General features: G+C 43.4%; 1 protein-coding gene across 1 annotated transcript in view; it reads right to left on the reverse strand.

Annotated features, from left to right (window-relative positions):
- Positions 1–1,484: 1,484 nt before the first annotated feature.
- Positions 1,485–20,379, reverse strand: part of LRP2 (LDL receptor related protein 2) — a 199,395-nt gene continuing 180,500 nt past the window's right edge. Inside the window, exons 68-79 of the mRNA XM_007183233.2 lie at positions 18,756–18,884; positions 17,475–17,695; positions 16,516–16,692; positions 13,205–13,324; positions 11,542–11,632; positions 10,777–10,844; positions 10,472–10,589; positions 9,839–9,968; positions 8,687–8,794; positions 6,680–6,787; positions 3,453–3,524; positions 1,485–3,275 (exon numbers count right to left, since the gene is read on the reverse strand). Coding sequence (XP_007183295.1) covers positions 3,114–3,275; positions 3,453–3,524; positions 6,680–6,787; positions 8,687–8,794; positions 9,839–9,968; positions 10,472–10,589; positions 10,777–10,844; positions 11,542–11,632; positions 13,205–13,324; positions 16,516–16,692; positions 17,475–17,695; positions 18,756–18,884 — 1,504 coding nt within the window. The 3' untranslated portion in view covers positions 1,485–3,113. The remainder of the gene's footprint in view (positions 3,276–3,452; positions 3,525–6,679; positions 6,788–8,686; positions 8,795–9,838; positions 9,969–10,471; positions 10,590–10,776; positions 10,845–11,541; positions 11,633–13,204; positions 13,325–16,515; positions 16,693–17,474; positions 17,696–18,755; positions 18,885–20,379) is intronic.

Consider the following 20,379-nt stretch of genomic DNA (forward strand, 5'->3'; position numbering starts at 1 on the left):
CATCTCTAACCAGCTTCCTCAGACCCCTCCTTAACCCCAGGGCCTAACTAGCTCTCATCTTTGAGCCAGCCTGAGATACTCCACCTCAAAAATCAAATAATAGTGATCTTTCCCCAATTCAGGAAAAAAAAAAAAAAAAAGTTAATGGATGGAATTCTCCACTAAAAGTTCTCCTCTCACATATTTTCCTTAAACTCATGGTCTCTTATGTCCATATGTTTGCAACTGAGTGCTGGTAAGAACACAGGCAAGTGAGTGAGTGAGTGAGTGAATCAATGAATGAAGGAAGAAAGGAATAAATAGTAAAAAAAAAAAAAAAAAAAAAATCAATGGGAATCCCTGGACAGGTGACCAGTGTGATTTGACGGCTTCCTATGGACACACCTGCTCGTGGTTGTGATCTTACATTGTGCAGTAATACACTTCTGCTAGTAAAATTGTTCCTGCTTCATGTGATGAGATGCTGAATAACATCCGCTTTTCCATCCTCTAAACAGCACCCTGTCTCCAGGTTGCCCCCACCAACCTTGCACACCTTCCCACCAGCTGCTCCGACTGGAGAGAGTAAAGCAGGGGCAGGACCTGGGCTGGGAGAGCCAACCAGGGAGGGGTAACCCTCCCACTGACGCTCTGACCCGCAAGTGCCAGCTCACACGGGAGAGAACAGAAACGCAGCAGCAGGCTTTCTGATTCCTTTCTGGGGAGACCCACAGATGAAGCTAAGCAGGGAACTAATTCTCGTTTTTTAAATTCCCCAGAATAATTTCTTATTGCGCTTAAGGCCTGAGACAAATATCAAAGCTGGAAATCACAACCAGTTTTGAGCTCCCTTTTACTCTGACTTCACACTTCGTGGACTGATACATCTCACGCACCCCACTGGAGCCCGAATCCCAGGCTGAACAAAACCCTCTCCAGCTGTGACCGTGCTCGCTGCTCTCCCATCACAGTTAGATCCGAAATGGGAAACTGGCTGGGGGCCTAGGGTGTGAGGAAGGAAAAAGGCAGGGGGAAATGGATGGCTCTGAAAGGCAATTAAGGGGGCCGTCCGACCAGAGTTCAGGTGGAAACCTAGTTTTTTTTCTTTTTTTAAGATTTTTTTTGATGTGGACCATTTTTAAAGTCTTTATTGAATTTGTTACAGTATTGCTTCTGTTTTATGGTTTTTGAATTTTTGGCCACGAGGCATGTGGGAATCTTAGCTCCCCGACCAGGGATCGAACCTGCACCTCCTGCGTTGGAAGGTGAAGTCTCAACCACTGGACCACCAGGGAAGTCCCAGAAACCTACAGTTTACTCTCCTGAGCTCACCCCGCCAGGCCTGTCAGGGCTGCGTGAGCGGTGGATTCCTCCTCCTCCTTCTCCCCTCCCTGAACCCTGGGCATTCCTGGTTCCCCAGCTGTCTAGCACTCAAAGCCCCAAGCTCTCTGCACAGCAAAATACAACTGATTCATGACCCGGGCTTATGAAGCACACAGAACAAGTCTGATAAAATACACATTTATTAGAAATTTTTCAGCAGCATCATTTCCATTTGCTTTCTAATCAAAGTACATGTCAAAGTAATTTACAATAAGCACTCAAAATATGAGCAAAATATATTTTGAGAACTCGGGAAAAAAATCATCAGTAGTACCTGTTTCATCCATCCACCCATCCGTTCATACACTCATTCATTCGTTGTTTTAAAAATGTGCCACATTAGCACAGAGAGCCAGGAATCCTACCTACTTAGTGTGGAAACTGTGTATTCCTGCCACGGTTCCCGCTGTGGAGACTACAGCCGCTATTCAAGAGGAGGGCTAGGCTCCTCAAAATGTACGATTTTGCCAAGGACCTAAAAAAGGCTCAATAAGAACGGTTTCCCTTTCTATTCATGTTCAACTGAGGAAATAAATAGTCATCATAAGGAAATTTTCACACACAGAAAACACAAACCCAGCTGAGGCTTTGCTTAACCGGTATTTGATTTGCACCATCCTTTATGAAGACACAGATTTGCTTTCAGTTAATTCAGCTCCTGAGCTCCAGTTTCTAGGGTAGGTGACCACCTGAGATGCCAGGCAAGGGTGTCAATCACCCTATGGTCCATCAAATGAAAGTTCACGCGATTAGATACAAACTCTTTGCAGGACACTTACACTTAATGACATGGGACGTTCTCAGACATTAAAATAAAAGTGTTGACTTGGCAGCGAGCAAGATAACACACAGGAGACAGTGTTCTGGTTAGACAACGCAAACACGCAGAAGGGTGGGACTGAATTGCTTTTCTACCTACTGCGTTATCTGCATCGCTATCATTACGCTATTCATCAGGTTACATGTAATGCTGAACATTAAGTGCTGATGTGTGAAAACGGACCCAGGAGTGGCCTGGATTCCCTTCCTTGATAATTCTATAGGGACTATGAGTGGTGCCTCCTCTTCTGACATGGCTAAAGGCCCCAAGTCAATTCCTTTCTTCAATGGATCATTTTCTTTTTATATTTTTGGCTGCGTTGGGTCTTCGTTGCTGTGTGCGGGCTTTCTCTAGTTGTGGCGAGCAGGGGCTACTCTTCATTGCAGTGCACCAGTTTCTCATTGCGGTGGCCTCTCCCGTTGCGGAGCACGGGCTCTAGGCACGTGGGTTCAGTAGTTGTGGCGCACGGGCTTAGTTGCTCCGCGGCACGTGGGATCTTCCCGGACCAGGGCTCGAACCCGTGTCCCCTGCATTGGCAGGCGGATTCTCAACTACTGTGCCACCAGGGAAGTCCCAATGGATCATTTAATGTAATGATCACCAACCAATTCAGCAGATACTCTCATTAGCAAATTTAATGATGTGATAATCTTTCCAAAATTTACAAATATACAATATATTTATAGCATTACCTTCAGATAGCTTCAGTGCAAAGATATACATATAGTACATTGTGATAATTATTTGTAAAAATATGAGATGAATAAAAAAGACACACAAGGTATTGTTTCCACAAATATTTCCAACTACAGGAGTACAGGGGAAAAAATATTTTTTTAATAAAGTACTGAACGTTAATTTTTTTCATCTGTTTGTAAAAAATATATGTGCAAAAGTGTGTTTCTAATTATTCCCTAAATAGCTGGCACCGCTATGCCTCAGAGTCTTCTCTAACGAGATTTGCGGTGTCTTTAAATGTGTCTTCTGTTGCACTGTAGGTTGGACTTGGGCCTTTTTTCCAAGAAATCTTATCAGGGGGAGAAGGTGATGGAGGTGGGGTCACAGCAGCACCAACCTTTGGTTCACTCTCCATCTAAGACCACAAAGAAACAGGAATCAGCCATTTATTCCCCCGACGAGATGGGAGACGGTGTTGTGTGAAGAAGACAAATCTTGGCCAATTTGCTCAGAATCATCTGAGTGTATGCCTGATGTAGCAAGTTAATACTAAGAAAGAATGCCTGGGCTGAGAAAAATTGTTAAAAATTACCTCGGAATAGAATGGATTTTCAAAGTTGGCATTTTGTTTCGGTTTTCGTTTGAAGATATTCCACTTTGTTGCCTAAGTGAAAAGAGGAAACAGAAAACCTTCAGTAATGGAATTTTTTGGTGGGTTTCTTCCTTCTGCTTAGGTTTTAAAATTTCTTCTTACAGAGGGAGAAAGCAATCTGGGACCTGGGACCACGTGACCTGGCCCATGTAGTAAATTGTTCAATTCTTCCTCGGCTGGGCCTTGAACAGTAACTGAAACTCTTTGGGCTCTTTTTATCTAATAATTTCAAAAAAAATTCCTTGATCTGAAGTGTACAGTTTACAGAATCTGTGCCCAGAGTATCTAGAAGCTTTGACAGAGCCAGGCAAGAGATTTCTTCAGGGGCTGCCTGAAAATTTAAGGAACAAGCCAGATTGTAACTCTCATTTCCTAAAACGATGTCTTGATCCTTGGTCAACTCAAACATGTTCTGTCTCGCTTCGTCATTTCCTCCTGTAATCAATAATAATAATGGCAACAAAAACAACTAACATTTATTGAGTGCTTACTGTGTGTCGGGGACTATTCCAAGAGCTTTACAAGTTTCTGATGTAATCTTCCCAGGGACTCTGTGAGGTAGATGCTCTTTTGCAGAGGAGGAAAGGCAGTCACAGCAAACTCATTTAACTAAATTGTAGATAGAGGAGTAGGCAGGGCCTCCAGGATACGGAGGTCTCAAAACTGAAGAACCCAAAGAGAAATCACCCCAGTCTATGATGAGTGGCCCCTGTCTGGCTGAAAAGCTGCCCATGGCAGCAGTGCTGGCCACGGCCCTGCGGCCAGATGTAAGGAGACAAGAGAACAGGGGATGAGGAAACAGCCTCTTCCCACAGGGCTAAGGTAGCCCACGTGCTTTATGGATTGTCTCTTGCTCTGTGAAAGTAGGGGGCCAACATGCGAAGGAGTGGGGAGCATGTGAATACAGGAGAAGTAGAAGAGGCCATTCACCCACATTTAAGTGAGCACCTACTCGGCACGAGGGCAAGATGGAGACACTCAGGTCAGAGCCCGGCCTCTGGAAACCTACACTTCAATAGGGAAGGCTAAAACTCATTGCTTCGGTATGGAATGGCTACATGGAGCTGAGTAACTACTAACAAGAGAAGTGCGGGTGATTTTCATTGTCGTCTCCTTGGGAAATCCAGTGCATGTCGACACGACTTTTGAAAATGACAGGACTAAGTCACAGGACTTCATGTTCTTTGAGTCCTTTGAGCAGATTTATTGATGAAAGAGAAACCTGTGAGCCCCTCTGGCATATTAAGGTCAACCTAGGGTCATCCTAACCAATGGCTTCTACTGCTTTAAGCCTCCCTGGCTGTTCTCTCAGTTCCCAGAAGGCAAAGGTCATAGAAAAATCCCTGGATGTACCATGGAGGACAGACCTTAGAGGGTCTCAGCCTCAACTGATTAAAAAAAAAAGAAGAAGAGCCAATGTACTGCAAAGATGGAGATGAGAAAGAAAAGGACTATAATTGGTAAACATTCGCTCTCACTTGAAAGACTCTCTCAGTGTTTCTGATGACTGATGTGCAGGTCAGAGGTTGCAGCATCTCCATCACACTTCCCTTCCTGCTCAGCTGTGAGAGAACTCTGCCTAGGGAAGATCACTAGACTGGAAATGGACTGAGAAAAGATGCTGAGAATATAAAATAGATCTGGCACTGCTGTGGAGTTGAGTCAGACTTGGGGAACCAAATATGTGACATTCAAGTATTCTGGTGTCTGTGGAAAATTAGTGTTCGAAATAAACTTTTCAATGTAGCTTAAAGAAAAAAAATTCAGTCCCTTGAAAATATGAAATATGCAAAATATGAAACTGGAAATTCCTTTCTAAGACAACATTCGTGTATCTGTGTGTGTGTGTGTGTGTGTGTGTGTGTGTGAGAGAGAAGGAATTAGTAAATGGAATATGAAAAGGTGGACAAGGTGACCTTTGTTATAAGCTCTCCTCATCAGCATCAATTTAGTTCAACTTTCATTTTGACGCAAATAAGCAGAACAGGAACCAATCTGTGAGGTGCTGAAAATCCAACATGACTTTGCAGATACCAATTTTGTTTATAGATTAGGCAATTTGAGAATAGGGATTGTAAAAAGTGGTAAGATTTCTAACTACCCCTGGGCTTTTGTTTCTTTATATTACTTCACAGAAGTCATAGAACCTTAAAACTGAGACATTCCAGATCCTATTGTTCTCAACTGGGAGAGCATGTTTGGGGGCCAGGGGCGGGGGAGGGAGCGATTTCTGGGATCACAATGCATTGGGTAAAACACTACTGGCACTTAGTGGACAGGGGCCAGGAATATTAAAATGTCCTGCAATGTATAGGATAGTTTTGTACCAAAAAGAACTGCCCCTCCCAATAAGCCAATAGTGCCCCCATTGAGAAACATTAAGACTCTAGTGCTCAGAGGTAAAACAGTTGCCCAGAATCAAACAGCTATATCTGAGCTAGATTCCTATGTGTCTGTTAAAACTAATGATATATTATCCATTAATATTAAGTTTTGTATCCAGTTTATTTATTGAATTTCTCTCTGTAGACAACATAGTTTACAAATTTCAAAGGGCCTGCAGACAAGATAGAGAAGCTCCATCTAGTGGTCTTTGTTTCTTTTAATCTTCTGTATTAAACACTGTGCCTGGCACATTGAGGGCAGTAATGTTCGCTGGATGGTTAGATGGAAGATGGACAGATGGATAGATGAAGAGTGTAAATTAGTGCCATCTAGTGGTGAATGTTGGTAACAAGAGTAGAGCCAAAAACAACATACATTATTAAGGGAACAAAGATATACACTGTAGAAAAATTGTATTGCACGGGAAAGGAAAAGGTCCTCTATACGCATCACTGACACAGTGAGGTCTTTATTCATACTAAGTTGTTATCTCAAATTAAACGCCTCTGATTTGAAGAGGCTGGGTCCAGAAGTCTGCTGCCCTTCTTTTCTGCTTTACCTCCCACGTCACAAGGAACATCATTACCAACTCAGTGTTAGAATGTAGCTTTACTCAGTGGAAAGTTTTTCAGTTTATGATAAAATTATCTTTACTAACTGCCTATACATCTTGGGCTCTGTGAGCCTATCAGGGTCTCTCTAGTTTGCCTAGGATTAATAAACCCAGCAATTCCAAAGTCCTTCCCAAATCCCATATCATTTCAGTAGTCAGTCACTGTTACCTGAGTTTCATCAGCACTTGGGGAAGTTGGCTTTGTGTCTGGAGCTAATTCAGCAGGGTTTATGGGACTTCCATAGTTTTCGTTATACACATTTCCAGATTCAGTTACCTGTGTGCATATTGAAGGCCATTATTCAGTTTTGAAAGAATTTTTGCTATAAAGTTTCTTACCAGCTCTGGTTCTGTTTATCACCTTGCTCTCCCACAAACATGATCAGGCACCATTTTTATTATATGAGACCAACCCTGTGGTCCAGGAATAAACACCACTCTCGTCTCCCCAAAATCAGGAGCACCAACTACTAAGTTGTCTATCTGTTGCCTTACTCTTGGGAGGCAAATACACCCATCACTGGTCACACTCTCATGTAGTAATAGCAACTTCTACGGTGTTCTCTAGGGCCTCTTACTCCCACTGTTGACCATAGTTTTGGACAAAGGATACTCTGGTTGTATATTGGCAGCCAAATTCTAATAGAACAGTATGAATTATTTCCAACTGCATTGGTGAACTGAGAGTTTTACGTTTGGATATTTAGAATAAAATTATTAATTTCAGAGGACTGCTTAAAAGAGGTTGAATTTTTTTTTTTAATATTTGTTTATTTATTTATTTATGGCTGTGTTGGGTCTTCGTTTCTGTGCAAGGGCTTTCTCTAGTTGTGACAAGCGGGGGCCACTCTTCATTGCGGTGCATGGGCCTCTCACTATCGCGGCCTCTCTTGTTGTGGAGCACAGGCTCCAGACGCGCAGGCTCAGTAATTGTGGCTCACAGGCCCAGCTGCTCTGCGGCACATGGGATCTTCCCAGACCAGGGCTCGAACCCATGTCCCCTGCATTGGCAGGCAGATTCTCAACCACTGCGCCACCAGGGAAGCCCCAGGAGGCTGAATTTTTAAAACAAGAGGCATAATGACATTAATACCCCTCTAGATATTTTCTGTAACACTCATGTGATTCCGAGGTTCCCTCTTAAAGCACAAATTACCATGGATATATAATTAATAAATTACAGGGTAGAAATTCACCCCTTTTCCTATATTTTTACATTCACCACTTTATTTCTTCTCAAACTTGGGAATGTATTGGTAAACATGGCTTCGTTTTATTTCAAGGGAAAATGCCAAAAATCTATTTTATCATGTGATTAAAGTTTTGCTATCTGGATATTAAAGGATCAGGCAAAATGCTTTCAAGATTCAAATATTGCTGATCTTAAGAAAGCTATTCATAAAATAAACATTTCTGTCTTACATTAAAATGTACTATACCTTGTGAGTTCAAAAGAAGTTTAGGTGTTAACAGTGAAACTGTATTTTGCCGAGGCCCTAGCTGTTTTGACAAAGGAAAGACAGGCTAACTAACAGTTGACAGGCACTGGAGTGGCGCTGGGGCTACTGATTCAGACCTAATGAAGAGTTCTGTTCCTTCATCTATACGTCTATCTCATCTCCCTGTTCCTCTTAAAGATGAGTGAGTAATAGGGCCTCATCAAAGGAAATTTATGTATCTGCCTATCACCTTGAAGACCTTTGTACTTTCCAGAAAAGTATGGCAAGGGCAAGCAGGGAGGTCACCTCAAATCACACCCTTGTGATACCAGTCAGAACCCAGAGAGTGTGCCCAGTACCCCAAACCTCTGCATAATGACCTGACGACCATCCACTCATTCAGTTCACAGATATTTACAGAGAGCCCGTATGCGTGTGTCGGGCACAGTGTGTTTGCCGAGCCTCTGAATATGCACTCAGACCTCTTGCTCTGACCACTCAGGATGAAAAGGCTCTTGGTCGGCACCCCCAGAATGGTTGCCAAAACCCAGGATTCTGATTGTTTTCAGGCCTTCTGTCCTTGGGTCAGTCCTGTTACTGCAGGGAGTGAAGCTGAGGAAGCGACCAGTGTGCTTCCTTCCATGGAGGGAAGGTTGGGAGGACCCTAAAGGCACATTATTCCAAAGAACAAGATCCAGCAACAGCCAATCCTGACAGCAAGGACTGTGATTTCTCACCGGGGTTGCTGTTGGCTGAGCCACTTTGACGGCAGTGTCCCTGGAGGTGTATGTCGGGTTTTCAAATATTATGGGCGGCTTCCCCAGGTCCATGGCAAAATGTTCACTCTGATGGAGGGAAAAATAAAGATCATACCGTGCTGATCTGATTCTTACACAGAGGAGGATGTGCTCCTCACACCTGGAGGTACGCTAGGTGCTACGTCAAACTGACCCAAAAAGAACTTGCCCCCCACCTCGCCAACAAAAGCCAACGGAGGCACAAGGCCTCCACGAGGCAAATCGTTATGCAAATCGTTATGTAATGTAACGTAAGTGCACTAACTCCTCAGGGCAGGAGAACAAAAACCCTCTTCCCTTATCCGAGTTCTCTATGGCTCCTTAAGGCACATAACTCACTTGGGGATTGGCTTTGGACATAGAGGAAAGGGTGGGGGGGTGGAAAAGGAGCAAAGAGAAGAGGGAGAGTGGGAAAGAAGACAGGAGGGATAATATTGTACTTTTAGACAGGAACAAAAAGGAAAGACTGGGGTGGTGGGGGGAGGCAGAATACTGGGAATGATTTCCCAACACTGATGGTAGACTTCATAGTGGATACTAGTACATTCATAAAGTATTTGGTCCTCACAGGAGGGATTATTTTACAGATGGAGACAGAGTGATCAAGCTCCATCCCTACTATTACATACTTAGCAGGTGGCAGAGTTGTGAATTGAACCAACCACTGACTCTAAAACCACTGTTTATCCCAACACTACACACTGGTGGGAAAATATATGAGACTAGGCAACATGTTATTTCCCTGCCTCTTCCTTTAAACATACAAAAAGTCATCGAATAAAAACAGAATATCATGGTCCCTCTCCCCTGCTTCCCAAAAAACATAGATTGTTTAAGACTCCAATTAAACTTAAAACTGTTCATGATTTCAGTTCAACCGTGTGGCTTAGATCAGGGGTTAATTTCAATTTCATTACTAATGTTTTTAGACACATTTCTACAACAAACCTAATGTTTCCTAACTTTGTATAGTGAGGGGACATACTGTATTTCAGTTTTTTCTAGGTGAATTTTATTCTTTATAAAAAGTGTTTCTTTGATAAAACAGTAAAAATGATAACCTTCAAATAGTCACTTTGAAACCAAACTCACCATCGCCATTGATCTGTCAATAGCAGACTCGGGCCCCAAACCAGATACTCCAATATCCATGTTAACATCATCCCCTGATCTGAAGGTCACCCCATTTCCATTTTCAGAGGATTTGCTAAGACTGCTTAAGCTGAAAAGAAGTAATCAGTGTCTTATTATTTTTAAAAAACAATCTTTTGCAATAGGGTTCTTTCTTTGTACCTTTTCCTAGCTCTTCCTTAAACGAAAGGCTCGATTCCCACTTCGAATTTACACATCATGTATGGGAATAAATTCCCTTAGTGACCTGGAAATGTTCGAGCACATTCCCGAATGCTTGAGATCGAGGAGAGGACCAGCTGGGCACTTGCAGAAAGAAAGCCTGGTCCCTCAAACAGCCGACGCTGTTCGCCAGTGTAACCTCAACGTACAACCCTTTAGACTCTAAAATGTGATTTGTACTCAGGCTTCAGAGAAGCAATCAATTAAGACATTGTGATTTGAAGTGACTGCTTTAAGTACAGTATTTTTTGTTTCTGCAGAATAGGTGAACAGCCTAGGATGCTTTTTTAACTTAAAAGAAAAACTAAGTTATTTACGTGGTTACAGATCACACAGACTTCTAAAATCAGTATCCCACCTAATGAAACTGACCTTGACAGCTTGGGCAGAGAAGGCAAAAGGGAGCCAGTTTTCCTATAGTGGAAAAATCCTAAAGTCGCTAAAGCTCCAATTATGATGATCAGGATGATTGTCAATAGCACGGCCGCTGCTGTCAAAGAGGGAAGAGGAAGCAAACATATGAATATGAGGAGAAGGAAAAGAGCCAGTAGTCTTAGCAATAGGGACTGGGGGCTAGAACCATTCATTCTTCAAAAACTGAGTTAAATAGAATATAGACAACACTCAATTTAGTTACCATGATGCATTCCCATGTCCCTCGTATTCTTAAAACTTACTTGTTCCGGGAGGAATGCCTTTTGAAAGCCCTATTTCACAATATTCCCCCACGTAGGTACTAGGACATCTGAAAGGAAAAGAAGAATCATTCACAAGCTGTTGCTTTCTTAGGCTCTGATTGTAATCTGACTGTGGAAATTCACTTTTGAGGGAATACCTGTGGCATCTACAGAATCAGCCTCAACAAATGAACCTACTGGTGTCTTCTCTAACCTATGGAATTCCTCCTTGGAGAGTGGAACTGGAAACCTTCATTGTGTTCTTTCCTTTGACATGCTTTCATTAAATATCATCTTGCTCCACGTTAAGAGCTTTCTTGATAATTCTTTGCCCTCCAAATCTTTAGCCCAGTCTCTGCTCCTCGTGACTGCCTAGCACTGTAACAGCTCTGCTGACAGCTGCTCTCCCACAATCCAATTATAATTAGCAATCTGAGGTGAGTAGGAAAATGGGGTTGTCACTCCTCTAACTCCTTGCTCCCCAAAGCGTGGCCCACAGTTCTGTGGCATCTCCCGGGAGCTTGTCAGAAATGCAGAATCCCTGTAAATGAGATGGGCATTTTTTCCAGAGCCCCAGGTGATTCTAACGCACATTATACTTTGAGAAGCACTGCCTTAGTTCTCTGTGGACTCTCCCATTGGAGGGCAAGCTGGTTATGATGTGAAAATTAGCGAACTGGCAAGGTTCTTGTACTTGTTTTTCTGGCTACTTTGAGGTCTCAAATTCCCCCCAGAAGATGCAAGACCTACAGCATTCAGACTTACTTGCATTTGGGGAGGTCATTCTCGTCAAAATAGCAGTTTCCTCCATTCATACACCTGCATGGATGGGGCATGATGATAGGACTTTCGATCGCTGCAGAAAGGGAAAGCCACGCAGGTGTTAGTCAGTCGCACTCAGCAGACCCCCCCCCCTACCATGCAAACCTGCTTCAGCCCAGGGCTGGAGTGGGGAGCCCATGTGATGGGGCAGCTAATTAGTCTCCCTTTTAAATGTCACCTTCCCCTTAAGTCAGATGAATTTCTTTATCAATAAGGTCTTGGGGAGTAACATACATTTGGTAGGGGGAAAAAAAGGCAGTTTATAGCATTTCCCCCTCCCAAAACAGTGGTGAGATGCTAGACTCCAGAATATATACTAATAGTTAAAAAGGACACTGTGGTAAAGGAAATCTCTTAGGACATTGACATTTTCTTTTGAAGTTTTCAGAATTCTTCTCTTTGAACCCAGTTGAAATCAAGAATTCAACTTAGGCACACCCCGAAACTTCCACTAAAGGCTCCGAAGCATCAGCAATCCGTTCATCAATAAACGGACACGTAGACAGATAAATAGACGCTTAATGGACAGCTGGTTGGAGATCTCCTCATTTTTTAAGACCTTCAAAATTGCCCTTGCTGAAGATTGTAATCTTGCCAATATTTCCCCAGTAGCATTGGGATAAGAGTGGGGATAGGGGAAGGGGAGGGGGCAGTTTTTACTTGCTGAGTTCATGCTCTAAACCTGCCAACTTTTTAGCCTGGTTGGGAAGTCAACAGGAGGTGCCTTGTTTAACCGCTTGCGCCCCCTGGTGGCAGAACATGGTTACGCCTCTTCATTTCCCCATCAGCTAAAGCAGGGGGAAGGGCCCAAGGATGTGAGCCATAAAATGGGCCACTAGTGAACAGCAGGATGATTTTCTAACACCCTTATCAAGCATTGGATACTAGTTAGGGACACTAACTAGTTACTCCCTATGGCTTATTAACTCCTTAATTTAAAAGAGTCACTGAAGAAAGGTCTTGCCAAGAATAGATCATCTATAGCATTTGGGACGAGAATTAAACCACTGCTTACTTACTTACTTACTTCCAGCTTCCATCTCCCAAGAGCATAAGGTACATTTTAAAACGTGGCCCTTTTTCAATTGTCCAAACTTTGAAATGAGTGTGTGGGAAAACCAGTGAACCTCCTCTAGGCCTCCCCTCCGTACTGGATAAGCGCCCCCGTCCCACCTCAGGAGCCTGGCTCTCCACCTTGAGGAGCTCTCGTTAAGACTGAATAGATTCTGGGGCGATTGGGATCCAGTATGGGGTGGAGAAAGGAGGAAGAGGCCTTACAGAAAACTCACTCTTCAAAATGTCTTTATAGGCAACACAACAGTCGATTTAGGGGCACTGGATCTAAATCTCTGCAGATTTTGGCAAATAATTCTCAGAAATCATTGGAACACAAGATCTGTTCGGCCCCTTAAGTCCCACTCAGCTCTGTTCATATTTTCCACATCTCCCATCCCTCTTTCTAGCCATCCCCACTCTATTCTGCAAGAGACCAATAAACAGGGATTCTTCATGCTCCTGAAAAAGGTGAAGCACGGGTAAGGGAACCTACTAACGAAGGCAAAGGAGCTCTCCCAGGCCCCCATGGCTGCCCAGGCAGTGTCCCTACCTGCATCACACTCAGTGACGCTCCCTTCTATAAATTTGGAGCCTTGGGGACAGGCACAGGTGTATCCCTCAGGTCTCAGAAGGCAAAGGTGGCTGCAGACCTTTTTACAGCGGTTGGGCACTGGAAAGCAGAAGAGAACAGTGGTTAGTTTCTGAGGAGGGAACGAATACCCCAACCAAGGACATGCCCATCCACTGAGTTGTGGCCAGGTGACATCAGAGCCCAAGCAGCATCCCAACACCTTTAAGCCACATGCCACCTGGCAACTCACCCTCATTTGCACTACCTTCCCCTGCCACCCCACCAAAGTGGCACAGTCCCGCCCCGTGCCCTCCATCCCACTTCTGTACACCTCACATTTTCTTCTGGCATCATTTATCTCCCCTGTTGCTCTGGCAGCTTTGGAAGGTAGGTGTCTGTCTGGTTCACTGCATGACCTCAAAAACCAATCAGCACTAAGCAATTTGAGATATTTCTAAAAGGTCAGTAAGACCCCATTATTATATCAAGACTTGTCATCACCCAAATTTGGATAGATCATAAAGTGTGGCCCAGCCAAAGCATACATTGGATGTGATTTCCACCCCTGCTCTCCACAGAGAACTTTCTTCTGGGCTTCAGTTTCATTATTTGCAAGATTAGGGAATTTAGAGCTATGATTATCAGAATCACCTGGGAGCTATTCACAATGATTGATGCCCTGTCACAGAAATCCAGATTTAAATCGCTCTGGGATGGAACTCAAGTATTACCGTTAAAAGCGCCTCAGGTAATTCTAGAGTCTTCTGAACACTAGCTTAGCATATATTATGATTTATCCAAGGATTAGGTCGTCTCTAAATTCCTTCTCAGACTAACATTCTATAATCCTGATTCTCTGTCATGCAAAAACGTGACCATGGACGAGGCATGGCTGTAAAAAGCCTCACTCAAAACCTGGCCCATGACCATTCCTTCAGCTCTCTAGAGCACAGCTTTCAAATTTTAATGTCGTACAAATAACCTGTGGAATCAGATTCAAGAGGGCTGGGATGGGGCCTGAGAGTCTGAGCTTCCAACCAGCCCCCGTATTACACCAATGCTCCTGGTCCATGGCCCACACTTTGAGTAGAGCAGGGATTCTCACAATGTTGTTCCTGACCCAGCAACATCAGCATCCCCTGGGAACTTGTCAGAAATGCAAATTCTTAGGCCACCTCAGGCATATTAAGTCAGAAACCCCTCAGGTGGGACCCAGCAAGGCGTGTTCAACAGCTCTCTAGACGTTTCTGACACGTGCTAAAATTGGAGAGCTATTGGTCCAGAGTAAATGATAATCTGGCACAGTTGGGCTGAGTCTCTGGCCTACTCATCAATCAACACTTTGCAAAGGAGGCTCAGAGTATCAGCTGGCTGAGATGCTTTTCAGGGAAAGTCTCCAGATCTTCCTCTGCCTGACTCCTGGGCTGTCCTCTCTACAGGGGCTGGAGGGGGCTCCGCAGGTACACTGGGCTCTCCCCTCCTGCCCTTGAAACTGCCAAACATAAGAGCTGCAGGAGCATTTAGGACACAAGAGCTATTGTATCAGTGGGATCTGGAATGTTCTGGAGAAGGTCTGGAGAAGGGTAATCACTACCAGCAACACAAGGGGGCTAATCCCTAGAAAAGGCATTTGCCGCCAGTGTAATCTCCTGGGAGCCTCCGTTCTGCACTTCAATTTGTCAAGACTGATTCAGGCTCTCAGAGTATCAGAGAACTCAGGGGGACCTCAGGCTCCACATCTGTTTCACATGCAGGGATCAGAAGGGAGGTGACTTGTCAAAGGCCACACAGCCACAGAATGCAATCTGGAATTGGGTACACTGATAGCTGGACCAGAACAGAAAGGTGCTGAGCTTTGGGGTGAATGGCATTGAGTTTAAAAACCATTTCTGGGTTTAAAGCTTATCCGCTGGTTGTGTGACTTGGGCGCACCAGTTACTAAATCTTTCCTATTGTCAGTTTCCTTATTTGTGAGATGAGAATTAAACCTCTTTATAAGTTTGAGAGAAGATTAATTGAAGGAGCAGATGTCTGGGTTAATCCTGAAGAGAGAATCTGACATATAGAACTTAATAAAAGTCTATTTCCTTTCCTCACTTCAAAAATGTCCTTTCCCCACTATACATTATTGATACTCTATAAAATAGACAACTGATGGGAACATACTATATAGCACAGGGAACTCTACCTAATACACTGTGGTAACCTAAATGGGAAGGAAGTCCAAAAGGGAGGGGATATCTGTATGAGGATGGCTGATTCATTTTGTTGTGCAGTGGAAGCTAACACAACATTGTAAAGCAACCATACTCCAATAAAAATTAATTTTAAAAAAGGAAGATATTTCCAAAAAAAAGATTTGATAGAATATTTTGATATATAATTACCTATATCTGAAATAAAATCATTAAAGACATCAGTGAATAAAAATGTGCCCACGGGGGCTTCCCTGGTGGCGCAGTGGTTGAGAATCTGCCTGCTAATGCAGGGCACACGGGTTCGAGCCCTGGTCTGGGAAGATCCCACATGCCGCGGAGCGGCTGGGCCCGTGAGCCACAATTACTGAGCCTGCGCGTCTGGAGCCTGTGCTCCGCAACAAGAGAGGCCGCGATAGTGAGAGGCCCATGCACCGCAATGAAGAGTGGCCCCCGCTTGTCACAACTAGAGAAAGCCCTTGCACAGAAACGAAGACCCAACACAGCCATAAATAAATAAATAAAAATAATTAAAAAAAAAAAAAATGTGCCCACGGGAAAAAAAAATGTCCTTTCCCTTTCACGTTACTCCACACAATGATGAAGGATGAATTAGAACACAGGTAACCTGAGGAAGCAGGACCCAGAACTCAGAAAATGAGAAAGAAGGGAGGATGCAGAAACGCATCCTTTAAGCTTTAAGCTAAGGCTCGCATAGCTCAGGATGACATGACTAGCCTGGCCTTGCAATTGCTAGAGTGGGTAAGACTTCTGATGTCCACGAAGCCTATTACGTGACTTGTCACATTTAGCAGGGGGTCTGACACCTACTGGATTCTGTGGCCTAAGAGTACAATCCCACAACTCCAAGCAGCAACAAGGACTGAAGTATTTTTACTCCATATCTGCTGGTGGTGTGCATCATTTCATTCGACCTCCAATTTTATCTTCTTTGGTCAAAACGGTTAAAATACACACAGACACAGACACACACACACAAACATGTTTCAGGCACAGGGAGATCAGCCTATTATTATCCACCACCATTTTCTAAAAAAACTATAGCCATTAATTTGAAATAAGGTTGGTGACTACCTGACTGATTATATCTCCATTGATGGAAGATTCGAACTTGCGTGAGCCAAGGGTTCACTATCAGCAATTTCTCTTTCTCGTCTCGCCCAAATTTATCTTGGATCCATACTTCTCCCTTATCCTTAGATGTCCAGTATAACTGGCTCTCGAAGATGTCCAGACTATAAGGGGTCATTGCTGTTCACCCACAGGGGAAAAGCAAAACAAAACAAGGTTACTGAAAAGAAGATACCTGAGCCCCACTTCTATGTCAGAAGTCAAACTGCTTGGATCAATCTCTTAGGCAACACCTTAAAATTCCAGCAACATTCAGGCAGACTCTCTGTACACACGACCATGAAAGTGTGCTGCACCAGGAGATCAAGATGACAGAAATTAAAATAGATCAATGCCTACTGACTGACACCAATTATAGGGGACTCGCTCACTTTCAAGTTGCTGATTTTATTTTATTTTTAGAAAACAATCTGTATGGCAGAGATCTTTTTTTTCTGTGAACATAAGACACCACTTATCAGAAAAACCTGTTACGTGCTGGACTGTTGCAGTTCTGTAGAGTCTAGATAAGAAAACAAAATGCTTCTCTCCTAGATGTTTCCAGTTGTGCATAAAAAGCAATCTAGCACATTAAAAACTGATGTACCTAGAAGTGGTTAGACACGGATTACCATTGGAAAACATGATGGCCATCTCTATCAGAGCAACCTAACAAGAAACGGTTATTTCAACATCTGCTGCTGACAGCAGGTTTTTTTAATTCTACAAAAAGGACAAAAAGGACTTAATAATTGCTAATAGATTCATTTGCATTTAAATCAGCAGCTGGGAGCTGGGCAGAGTGCTATCTAAGAAACTATAAAAAGCATCTCCTAAGATTAGGGTTCCTTCTTATGAAAATGGGCAGAGACTGGAAATACATTAATTATTTAATACATGAGATTCTAAGTGAAATTTCTAACCTGCAATTGCAACAATTCTCCTATCGGTCCCATCATATTTGATGGTTTCAATAACGTCCTCCTTGAGGTCACTCCAGTAGATCCGGTCACCATTCACATAATCTATACAAAGGCCGGTTGGCCAACCGAGGTCCTCCTGAACCAGGACTTTCCGACGCTGCCCATCCATCCAAGCAGACTCGATTTTAGGTTCTTTGCCCCAGTCAGTCCAGTACATAAACCTGTAACAGAAGGTTTCCTCATGGCAGCATTTCATCTAGTGGAGAAATCAACTGGTTTTCAAAGAGGCTTGGGTCCTAAATGATGCTATTTTTATACTTTACACAAGACAGGGAGAGAAAGGGGGGAGCCTGTGCATCTGTGATCTATCCTTCCTGAGAACTGCACTTTCCCAATAGAAACTGGCCAGCCCTGTCCAAAGATATATATCCAGACCTTTTAAAATATATAATCATGAAAGCTGTTCATTCTTCAAAAAATATTTCTTGAATGCCCGCTGTGTGAGAAGCCACTATCCTGTGTTTGGAACGTATCAGAGAACAAAACAGATTCCTTCCCTCATGGAGCTTACATTCTAACTCTTTGAAAAGGTATTACTTTGCATGCAATTAATACTTAATTGTAGAACTGAGTAGACCAGGGACTGTACCCTTTAAACACCTAGAAAGGATCAGGCAGGCAAGATAAATGGGTGGAACAGGGCAGTTATGAATGTAGAGTGATGGGCAAACACCGCATCAAGCAAAGCCCTAAGAGTTCTAAGCAATACCGCATCAAGGAAGGCATACCTACCTAACTTTACCAGTTCTTCTGATTTTTCAAGCCAAAAATACAAATATTTATTTTTAATTTAAATGTTATCTACTAAGTTTACAAAAAAAAAAAGCAAAAAACTTAAAGCTCTGTGAAGTTCAAGTCCAATAAGTGTATGGGCCATATTTAGCCCATCAGCCACCTCTTTGCAATGTCTAGTCTAAACCAATCATCAGGTGTTGCTCAGTCCTTAAATTCTGTTGAGAAATGTGTGGGTTTTAGACAAACTGGGCTGTGGAAAAAGTGTGGCCAGAGGCCTTCCCCTGACACAGTGTCCATCTTCTGAAGCCTGTTTTGTCCTAAGTGATCTTTAGGGCATATTATAATTCTTGAAAATAGTCATAGGTGCCACTCAAAAAAGTCCAAGGACAATTTCAGTACAATTAGGAAAAAATAATTGAAGATATAATTTTTTTGAGAATCCAGTGGAAAATATCTAGAACATTAAGGACTCCTTCAAGTACTTACCCTAGTTTGGGATTCACAACTATTGCAGCTGGTTGATCCAGTTGAGCGGAAATCAGCCACTTTCTGTACCTTCCATCAAGTTCAGCCACCTCGATCCGTTGACTCCTGGCATCTGACCAGTAAATATGCCTGAATTTAGAGAGACAAAGTTAAACAGTTGAAAAGTCTAGACTGGACTTCTGGGGAAGAGGTGTGAAGATGAGAGCATTTATTTTGGAAGTTCTGGCCAACAAGACAGCTACTCAGACACCAGTGATGAGAGCACAGCCTCCCTCTCTCAGGAATGCCCCAATCTCTTCAGCCAAGGGGACATCTGTAGAAAGTTACAAGTGATGGGGTGTCGGATGAAGGGGATATTCACCCAAAGCAGCTGTATCAGCCAGGATTGGTAATGATGATGAACCTCACATCCGGCATTATTATGAGGCAATTGCTTCTAGATAGGAGTTGTGAGGCACTGTTGGCCTTTCATTCTGACTGCCTGTGAGTTGGCTTCCTCCTCAGCCAAGAGCCCACTGGAATCACTAGGAATCTGGCATCAGCTCCAAGGATGAGTGGAAATAGCCATTCAAAATAACAATCTCAGCAAAGCCATCCTGCCCTTATTCCATCCCTAAGGCTTCAGGTCTCAGTCTCTTACAAGCAGAAAGAGTTCCAGCAGTTGCTTAAATTTACTCATTCATTAAGGTTGAGAAAGAGGTAAAACTTCAAACAAGAAGACAGATCTTGGGACTTCTCTGGTGGCGCAGTGGTTAAGAATCCACCTGCCAAGGCAGGGGACACAGGTTCGAGCCCTGGTCTGGGAAGATCCCACATGCCACGGAGCAACTAAGCCCGTGTGCCACAACTACTGAGCCTGTGCTCTAGAGTACGCGAGCCACAACTACTGAAGCCCGTGAGCCACAACTACTGAAGCCTGCGTGCCTAGAGCCCCAGTTCCACAACATGAGAAGTGACTGCAATGAGAAGCCCCTGCACTGCCAACGAAGAGTGGCCCCTGCTCGCTGCAACTAGAGAAAGCCCGCTCGCAGCAACAAAGAGCCAACACAGCCATAAGTTAATTAATTAATTAATCAATCAATCAATTAATTAATTAATTAAAAAAAAAAAGAAGACAGATATGCCATTGCCTGGTTGGTTTGAAGAAGGAAGTGCTAAAGTCTAGAGTTTCCAGTTCATGACTCTCTGAGGTCTTGTTTCCTGACAGAAGTTGCTGAAATGAGTCTCCTGTTATGCTGCAGGCACAGTGGGACCTACTTAACTTCTGTAGAGATGCTCAAGTCTTCCAAGAGCACCAGACAAGTGAGTGAAAACGTGAAAATTAATTAATACTACAAAGGATTCTCTGTTCTCCCAGAGTGCAGCAAACATTTTCCTTTATTAGTTCATTTCAAGGACATAAGAGGTTCTACAAATGGTTGAATTCTGACTGTAATGTAATCACTTTCCCACAAACGTCATTCCAACCCAAGGCTCTTCCTTGAAGAAGGAGCTTATTAATTCTTCCACATCAGTTTGCCTCTCAGGCATGTATCTGATGACAAACCTACTCAAGGTTCTTATTTAGGTATCGTCCAAAATGTCTGGCTCTGGTCCCTGAAGTTCTAGAAGGTGTAGAAGAGCA

This window comes from Balaenoptera acutorostrata, chromosome 8 (genome assembly GCF_949987535.1).
Source record: "Balaenoptera acutorostrata chromosome 8, mBalAcu1.1, whole genome shotgun sequence".
Taxonomy (NCBI): domain Eukaryota; kingdom Metazoa; phylum Chordata; class Mammalia; order Artiodactyla; family Balaenopteridae; genus Balaenoptera; species Balaenoptera acutorostrata.